The sequence below is a fragment of the Nestor notabilis genome, unplaced genomic scaffold (assembly GCF_000696875.1).
Source record: "Nestor notabilis isolate BGI_N333 unplaced genomic scaffold, ASM69687v1 scaffold3299, whole genome shotgun sequence".
NCBI lineage: Eukaryota > Metazoa > Chordata > Aves > Psittaciformes > Psittacidae > Nestor > Nestor notabilis.
In genome coordinates this window covers 23,878-33,524 of record NW_009942200.1, presented here as the reverse complement: position 1 = coordinate 33,524, position 9,647 = coordinate 23,878, and the positions used below count along the sequence as shown (strand labels likewise).

Sequence of the window (9,647 nt, the reverse complement as noted above, 5' to 3'; positions counted from 1 at the left end):
AGACACATTCTTCTTCAGCTCAGTGATTTAAGATAAGAATACTCAGTTGAGAGGTTTTTTTAATGACAAAAAAAAGTTGAAATATGTTCTAAGCATCATTCCAGTGCTGTTGGTTTATTGATTTGGGGTTGGTTTGAGGGTTGTTCCCTCTCGTCTCTTGGGTGACAAATCTGAACAGAAGTTGACATGAATCCAACATGTCCTGAAGCAGTTAATAGTTGCTCTGGAGTTTTTGGTAGCCGTGTCCTGCTTGGTGTTTGTGATATTTGAGTATCACAACTACCGCAATGATGATATTTGAAATCAAAACCACCAGTGAAATTGTAGAAGCTGTATTGGAGGTTTGGGGATTCTTCAGCATCTGCTTTAGTGAGGGATTCTGTGCAGAAAAAAAGAAAGTGGATGTTTAAAGTTTTGAATACACTGTAACTGCAATGGAAATAAGTTTTGTTTGGGTTTTTTTTCCCCACTTATTTTGGTTCTGAGAAGTTGACCCACACAAATGGCAAATTCTGCATCTGTAATACTGAAGAGTTGTAAAAATCTGTAATAAAACAATAGTGCAGAAGAGCATCACGATGTAACAGATTCTTTGGTAACGTTGCAGCAGGTTTCTACCTAGCAGAGTTGTCATTACCTTTAGAACTGGACAGATGGAAACGTGCTGCTGAAGCAAAGCTTGGCAAAAAAGAAACTCATGGTTCTCACTGTGTGCCTGCTCATGGTTTACAACTGGTCCTTGGTAAAACTCACTGTTTTTTCTGTTAATCATGAGAGATACTGTGAGAATTAATCTCTGCTTTCAAGTGTGACCTATTTGTGCTTGAATCCTTTTCACATTATAGACGTGTCTGGTTTCTAGCATATGGGTGCAAAAATCTTTCCCGATTGAACTAAATGGGAACATGTTTAAAATGCCGTTAGAGTTGAGAGAGGTTAAGAATTATTTAAAAGGATGAGAATATTTTTTATTGCTATTAGGAGCATGATTAATTCTAAGTATTTCTTAGCTGTGACACCTCAAAGCCTGTGGCACAAGGTGCTTTTCTTAGGTGAAGCTTTGGGCTCAGTAAAAATGAGAACAGTGAGCATAGTGGGAGTAACAACACAAGCTGTTTCAAACAGCTTTTCCATATTGACCACTGCAAATTGTGCTGAAGAGTTTGTCAGATTGGGGCCCTAAAGCTTATCTTATTAACAGCTTTGCAGCTGTAACTTAAAGCCTGTTGCTTTTGGTTTCTGCCCCTGTGTCTGTCCTTGTAGTTTTGTTCTACTAGGCAATACTTACAGTGTGAGGATTTAAACTATGGTGGAAGAAGTCATTTATGTTTAGCATCTGGCACAGCTTTTCTGTAGCACCAAAAGCCAAGTTGAATGGGCTGTTAGAAGATACACAGATTATGAAAAGGCTGACTGATTAACAATGTGCTTTTTAAGTGGTCTGGCTTGAGCACGGGCCCTGGTCCCCGTGTGTGCTTCATCAACAAATGTCATGTTTGACAAGCTGAAATCTTCTCTTGCCATTCATAACTCTTTCTGAACGCAGATCCTGCACACACCACTCCTGTAACTAGGAGCGAGTGCTGCTTCTGCTGCTCCGAGGAGCACACCTCGATCCAAAGGCCATCAGTCTGTGTGAAAAGCGCTTCCGTGATCTCACAAAACACAAACTTTGAACCAATTGCTCTGATGCTTTGTTAGTTTTGAACTTGAGTAATTCCTTTCATTAGCAGAACAAAGGTAATGTGTTTACAGCAAAGAGTAACTTAATCAGATTCTTCATTTACACATTCCTCTTACCTGAATGATCGGCAGACCTGAGGTCTCTCTTCACGCGGATGGGACCTGCTGCAGTGTTGGTTTTCCACAGGTATGAGGAAGTGGCTCTTTTTTGCCGGGAGATGCAGCCTTGGGTGCAGCGGGAGTTGGTGTTGCTGTCACAAATCAGAATGTCACACTGGAGATAAACGGATGCAAAGCTCTGCAGGAACTTGAAGGCGTTAAATTTGAATCTGGCATAGTGTTCCAGCAGTGGGTAGGTTACCACAGTGTCATCTTTATTGCAGCTGCAACAGAATTTACACATCTGTTAAAGCAGTCCAAAGACTGAGCATTCTATGTACCGTTAACTCTTAAGTACAGGGTTTAATTAGGGTGTTTTTACATGTGGGTGCACAGTGATGTGCTGCTTTTCCCTCTTCCCAGTGCAATGTGTGTGTTTGTTTTTCCTAGCTCTGTTTATGTAAAGCCTTTAAGTTTCTATGAAACTTAGCTTCCAGACAGAGTCTGGTAGAGAAATTAAGTGTAAGAGAGACAAAAATAAAGGAACTACAGTTGACATTTAGATTCTAGTTTCTTGCCTATTAGGAGGCAGTAATAAAATGAATTACTTGCCCACCTTAATAATGAATTTCTTACCCACTTCTGATTAAGTCATACGTTAGCGATCCAAAATCATGTTCTGGTGATGCTATGCAGGTATCAATAAACACCAGAAGGTTTGGGTCAGTGGAGTGAAGAGTGACTTGAGCAAAAAGAGTTTGGTTCAAGTCTACGTAATACGGGGTCTGATGTATCGGCCTGGAGAATGAACCTGAATCATAGAACGACATGCTAATGTTGTATCTTCCCACAGCAGTTGTGTTTTGGATTATGTTATCTTCTGTTATGTAAACGACTTCCAAGGTTGAATTGTTTTCCATTTTGCATTTTACAATGATCTGTATGCTCTTCTGACGGGTGATGATGTAGCCAGTTGCAGAGAGAGATATGATGTTGGTGTAAGTGATGCTGTGACCATCATCCTGTAAAGGGAATCGTATGAAGTGCTCAGCTGGGATTATAAGAGTGGTGCAGTTGAAAGCAATTGTAAGTTACAAAGGCCCCCAACTATGCTTGTCAGAGGCTCAAGATACCTTTGAAAGGTAAAACAAGTTGCAACTGAAAAACCATTATCAACCCTCCTGTTTTCTCAAAACACTGAACCAGCCCGTGACGCAAAAAGGTTAAGGAATGCTGTGTGGAGTGTGGGAAGTACCAAAGCTGTGCTAGGCACTAGCTCCTGGGAATCTTCACGTGTTGAGGTTTTTCCCCTTCCTTCCCTTGTGACTCCAGGGTTACTTAGTGCCAGCCCTAACACTTGGAGAGAATGTTTAAATTACTTATGTAACATTGCGCTACTTTTGATGACATGGGTTTGAGAGGGAATTTAGCATTTGTGGTTAATTTGTGTGGATTCTCCTGGATTTCCTTTGAAAGGCTCTTTCATCGTCAGGCTCTCAGAGGAAAAATACTGTTTCTACTTCAAGACTGGAAACATGCAATGGGATGAGCTAAGTGAAAGTAAATCAGCTTATTCACATGCTATTCAGAAGCTGCCTTTACAAGCTCTTACCATTCATAAGACATTCTCAGCTTAATCCCATAATTTATCTCCCACTTTACCTTTTTAGTTGTTCCACAGCTGGATAATGGGAAGGAAAAGATCACTGAATCTGTGATGACTGGACTGCAAGATGGATCATTCAGCCTTACATGAGTTTCATTATATCCAAGGGAGGCCAGGTAAGACTTGTTTAGAACAATTTTCATGCTATCTGAAGAGCATGTAAGTAATGCTGCCATTGAAGGAGAAATAAGAAAACAAACCAGGTTACCACAAACTGCTGCAGTCATTTCTCACTTGGTCTAGATCCTGGAACCTGTTGCATGGTTCTTGATTTGTGAGTCTGAAACTGCTCATGCACATTTGAGGTCATGCAGAAGTTGGAACAAAACTTCATGCTTGGCTTCAGAAATGTTTGATAAGCAAAACCATGTTGAAATACTTAAAGTTTAGTTTAAAAGCCAGTAACACAGAATGAATTGCAGCCTTTATAAAAGGGAAAAGGAGTCAAAGTGCTAGTGCAGGATGCTGTGTGTGAGAAAATTGATTTATGGCAGACATTGAGGCTTTAGTCTCCCTGTCCACCTCGGTTGATGTGAAGATGGGCATGCAAATGTAAGGAGCCAGTAAGGAAAATGGTCCAGCTCTGGGGGAAAGGAAATTGCAACACACCCAAACCCTGTTAGACTAACCAGTGTGGACCATTTTCCTGAGTATCTCAAGGTAGAGAAAAACCCAAACCATTGAAACTAACCAGTCAAAAAAGGTTTCTCTTTAAGTTTCTAGGATGTTAACAATACCTGCTTTGTCTAAAAGAGGGGAAAAAAGCAGGTTTTGATTGATGCTGGCGAGGAAAAGGACCAAAAAGTGAAAGAACAGGTTTGCTTTTGCAGATGGATCAAGTGATAATTTTTGCTCTATAGGTGAGATTAACATGGGATGTATGAATGTAAAGAGGGTTAATGACTACCAGTAAAAAGGTTTAAATCCTTAGTACCAGCCATCAGTTCTCTTTGTTACTTACAAGGGAAGAATCAGTCTTCCAGTAACTAAAGGAGCCACCAAGAAACCTGGAGAGGGGCTTTGGACAAGGGCCTGTAGGGACAGGACAAGGGGAATGGCTTGAACCTGCCAGAGGGGAGATTGAGGTGAGCTCTGAGGCAGAAGCTCTTCCCTGCGAGGGTGCTGAGGCGCTGGCAGAGGGTGCCCAGAGAAGCTGTGGCTGCCCCATCCCTGGCAGTGTTCAAGGCCAGGTTGGGCACAGGGGCTTGGAGCAACCTGCTCTAGTGGAAGGTGTCCCTGCCCATGGCAGGGGTTGGAACTGGATGAGCTTTAAGGTCACTTCCAACACAAACCAGTCTGGGTTGTATGATATATATGAGAATGAGAAACATCCTATTCATGAAGCAGTGGTACTTACTGCTGGGCTCCACAGGACCACTTGGCAGGGGAGAACTGGTATAATGAGCAGAAAAACCTCTGTAGGAGTTGGCATAGTCTGTAGACAGCACAACTGTCATAACATTTGAAGAAGATTCAAATGTGGGCTGAGAACGACCACATACTTTTCCTATTAAGCCAGTGTTAGTGGTGAGGCCATCATAGACTGCTATGAAGTCAAACTGGCAGTTCTGGTCTAGTTCCAGGCTGTAGATAGAGGAAAAAATAATTACAGGGAAATCTGAGCATAGAGTGAACTGCTCATAGTGGAAAGAGAATCCAGAGCAGATGAAATGTCTGATGAATTCCAGTCAACTGAAATAGAAGAATGAAAAATAAAAGAATACATAAACAGGCATATATAAGAACAAATAAAACATGGAAAACCCTTAAAGGCAAGAAATGCTTCAGTGTGAGAAGCAGAGGGACCCTGGCCAGGAGTGGGAAGAACACACATCACACTGTGCAGAGGTTGTCATCTAAAAACCAAATCTAAAAGAGTATTACTATGGCATTTACTCACAACAAATCCTGGAACTCTAAGTGTATCTTTGAGTTTTTTGGTGCTTGTATGTGCCAGACACAGTATGTAAATTCAGGGTAACGTGCTGGGTAGTTTGGGCTGGTCAGTGTCCCGTTGGGACCGGTTAATAGTCCCCCACAATTTTCAGTTTCTGGAAAGAAGAGTAGATATATTGGTAACATAATAACATATGTAATGAGCCATAAAGATCTGAAGTTATGTAGCAGGACTGTTTCTTTAGGATCCCATTCCTTTGGAAATTATTAGAGGTACTAATGGTAGAACTTCTCTATAGAATTTCAGGTCAGGTGGATGTTACAAAATGAAGCCTCTTGTCTCTTTGGTACATCCACGAGGCACAGTGTAATGATATCTGAGGTGGCTGTAGGTGAGTTAGCTTGGGTACCATGAGCAATTTAGTTTTTATCTAGATTTTGGGTAAATTAGGTGCCATCTTGAAAAACTGGTAATGAAGATGCTCCACCAACCAAAAGAAACCTTGGGAGTCTTTATTTTAGAGAAATCTCTGAGGCCTTGGTCATGATCTATATGGAAGAGCAAAATCTTCCAAATTTAAGAGAGATTTTACCTGATAGGCAAAATAAAATCAAGTCAGTGGAAATTTCAGAAAGACAAATGTGAACTAGAAATAGGGCATGATTTTTCAGCAGCAGCATCAAGCACTGGAGCAGCATAAACTAGGATGTGATAACTATGTAAAATTGCTTTTAGGAACTTAAACCATGCCACTCAGATGAGCAGAAGCAAAGGAACTGGTCACAAACTAAGACTGATTCTTCTCTTTCCAGGGGGGAAAAAACAGGGAGCTTGTTGTGTGAAAACCTGTACTGACTTTGGTGACCTGTACAGTTCTGACTAGATGGTCATATTCTCTTACTGGCAAATGCTGTAATACTCGCCAACTGAGTAAATTTAGTAGAAGCAGAGTCCCATAATGCCTCCTTTGCGATCATGTTTTCTGAGTAAAGTTTAACTTTGTAGGCTCTCTGCAAGTGCACAGTTGTCTTTCTGCCTCTTTCCTTTCACTGATTTTCCCCCCGCACCATTCTCTAACACCTGAAGATCTAAGTGAGACTAATTGAAGATTGTATTAATAGTCTTAAAGTTTCTTTTAGTGGGGGAAATCAACTGTTTGTTAATCACTTACTTGTTTCTGGCTCCAAGTAGTAATAGACAAAGAAGTTTCTTGTAAAATCCACGGAGTTTGTTGTTATGACAAATCTTAAACTGCCAGAAGATGATTGAAATACTGGGACCGCATCAGTGTTGTTACATACTTGTCCAAGAAGAGTTGCATTAGTTGAGACACCATCATATACCTTAATACTTTCTGTTTCACAGCTTGAAGAAGGAGCAAATCTATTGAAAAAGCACAGTGACAACTAGCTGAGCTCTCTGATAGGTAATACAGGCTCATCGATCACTACATAGATGAGTGGTGTTCCTCAGGGATCAGTGTTTGGACTGATCCTGTTCAACATTGTTGGTGGCATGGACAGTGGGAACGAGTGCACCCTCAGCCAGTTTGCTGATGACACCAAGCTGTGTGGTATGGTAGACACACTGGAGATAAGGGAAGGGATCCAGAGGGACCTGGGCAGGATTAAGTGCCAACCTCATGAAGTTCAACAGGCCAAGTGCAAGGTCTTGCACCTGGGTCAGGGCAATACCAACCACAAATACAGTACAGAAATACTCACTTAAAATAGGAGAAAATCAGCCTAATTGTTTGATTTTCATTCCTCTGAATTTGCCAGGCACAGTTTGCATTTGCATTTAGGTCAATCTTGAATGCTTTGTTGAGGTCATTAAATGAAGCACCACAGCGAGGTACACCTATGGAAGAACAGCAACAACAAAAACCAGCTTGCAAGGATCTCTCTTGAGTTTTCTCTTGCAATAATATTTCATCCTCCGCTATGCAAAGACTGGGTGAGTCCATTGTGGAACAGACATGCAAAATGTTGTAGGTTTTTAATTTCAGTTTATGAAAGCTGAAGAATCAATAGAGAAAGAGTAGTAGAAGTATTCTTATCCTCATTTTCCTAGTAGCAGAGAAAAAGCGGAGTTAGGGGAACACATCTCACAGATTAAGCCAATGGCCAAATTGGACATGCCAACTGATACAGGGTACCTCAGCAACTCCCTGCAGCAAGGCTTGTCACCAGAGGTACTTCAAGCCTCCAGTCTTCCCCCTATACTGTGTTCCTAAAGATCATTAAATCTAGTTCTGAGGTTCAGCCCTTGATTTAAAAGCATTTTGGAACCTACAGGCAGGTAACCAAAAAGACACTTCAGATTTGAGCTCTTAAAGGGCTGTGTTTAGGACTGCTGTGTATTTACTGTTGCATACAGTTCTGATCCTCCATCTCTAAAAGGGTACTGCTGGACAGGAAAAGCTTCAGAGAATGGCAATGAAGATGATCAAAAGTTTGGAATAGGTCCCAGACAAGGAATAAGTAAAGGGAGTGGAATAAGTAAATGCACTTCCCTGGCAGTGTTCAAGGCCAGGTTGGATGGGGTTTGGAGCAACCTGCTCTAGTGGAAGGTGTCCCTGCCCATGGCAGGGGTTGGAACTGGATGAGTTTTAAGGTCCCTTCCAACACAAACCATTCTAGGAATCTGTGATCCTATAACTGAAGCATTTCATGTCAGAAAGGGGAGAACTAGGGGGAAAAGGAGGTGCTGGAGGTCTATACATTCATGGAGAGGGTTAATAAGAGATATTGTCTTCCAATACAGTAATTCAGTGTTCTGGAATGAAACCAGAAAGTTGTGTTTTTGGAACAAAGAAGGAGCTGGCTCTTTACATGTAGATGTTTGATGCAGGGTGATGTGGATGGCAAAAGTAAAACATAAAACAGGTCAAATCAATGAAAGGAAAAGCCTTTGGTAACTATTAAACACAAAGACAGAATTTCCTCTGTTTCAGAAGTCCTGAGCCACATTTGCTGGTGACTGGGAGAGTATTTTGGGGAAATTCTATGCAGGCTTGTATCTATGTTCTTGCCTAAGCATCCTTGACTGCTTCTGGGTTTAGGATGCTGGGCTAACTGGGCTTCAACACAGTTCTCATATGGAAGAGCCACAAACCAATCATGGTTGACATTGCTGGCATGGCAATGTTAATAAGTTATGAAGTAGTTGCTGTAATGGCCATTGTATGGGAAACTTTCTAGAGAAAGTTTATAATCCAGTTTGGGCATAAGATCTTTCTACTTTAGTAATGATCTAAAAATAATGGTCTAAAACAGGATTATGTAGTCTATTATATATAGTCAATGCAGTCCCAGTCGAAAAGGCCAGTCTTTCTGATGAACTCCAGAGGGAAAAGTAAGGTTTAGGAGAGACCTTTCTTTTCACATATGAAACCTCCGAGTTGTAACAGCATTGCAAGGTCAGCCCTACCCTCCCTCTGCACTGTTCTGGAGACAGGCACTAGTAGAGCAGCTCTGCAGCAATTTTTTGTTATCCCACAGTAGCTACCCACCATTAATCAGGGAAATCACTGATCAGAACACAGAATGGTGATCCCAAATCGAGCAACAAATGACTCTTTATTGCTTCTGAGTGAGGAAAGGAAAAATGACCAAATCTCTTAAGAAGCAACTATGTCCCAATTGAGTCACTTTACTCATGTTACTCCAATATAGCATTAATATATAAATGCAATTTTCCATTCCAGAGTAAAATCTCTTCAAAATCAAATTCTTAAGTTAAAAATTTGCCCTAGGGAATTATATATTGATTTGTAATTGTTAGTATTTACCTTTTTTTAACACCTGCTGGCACATTGGGATCTTACTATTGTGCAGCAGTAGGTTAAAATAAGATGCAATTTTAGAGATGTTTAACATTTCCCCTTCAGCTGCCTAAAAAAATACCCGTTGTGCAAAAATTAATCACATTTCAGAGATTAACAAATAACAACCAGACTAGATTTCCATACCTGAGTCGTCATCAGCGAGAGCCAGAGCAGCAAAGAGAGGCAGGAGGAGGAACTGTCTCAGCACCTGCATTTTGATGGCCTCTGAGGAGGTTTGGCTCGTCTAACTTTTATACCTCCTGCTATTTCATAATCATCTTGTATTACATGGTATCATGGAGGGAGAGCTTAATCTCTCAGTTCCTGTTTCTTTTGAACAGATATTAATGAGAAAGTAACAGGTGTACCTACCTTCTTTGTATGTACTATGTGGAGTAAGTTTACCTGTGCTTTTGTCGGCTCTTGTGGGTTCAAAGCACATTTTTCTGTTGATTTCATTGAGTGTTTGTTTG

General features: G+C 41.0%; 1 protein-coding gene across 1 annotated transcript in view; it reads right to left on the bottom strand.

The window, feature by feature from the left end:
- Window positions 1-1,800: 1,800 nt before the first annotated feature.
- Window positions 1,801-9,647, bottom strand: part of LOC104410961 (CUB and zona pellucida-like domain-containing protein 1) — a gene marked incomplete at both ends in the record, with an annotated part of 24,281 nt that continues 16,434 nt past the window's right edge. Inside the window, 7 exons of the mRNA XM_010021268.1 lie at window positions 1,801-2,066; window positions 2,419-2,804; window positions 3,445-3,617; window positions 4,809-5,032; window positions 5,349-5,499; window positions 6,517-6,728; window positions 7,070-7,205. Coding sequence (XP_010019570.1) covers window positions 1,801-2,066; window positions 2,419-2,804; window positions 3,445-3,617; window positions 4,809-5,032; window positions 5,349-5,499; window positions 6,517-6,728; window positions 7,070-7,205 — 1,548 coding nt within the window. The remainder of the gene's footprint in view (window positions 2,067-2,418; window positions 2,805-3,444; window positions 3,618-4,808; window positions 5,033-5,348; window positions 5,500-6,516; window positions 6,729-7,069; window positions 7,206-9,647) is intronic.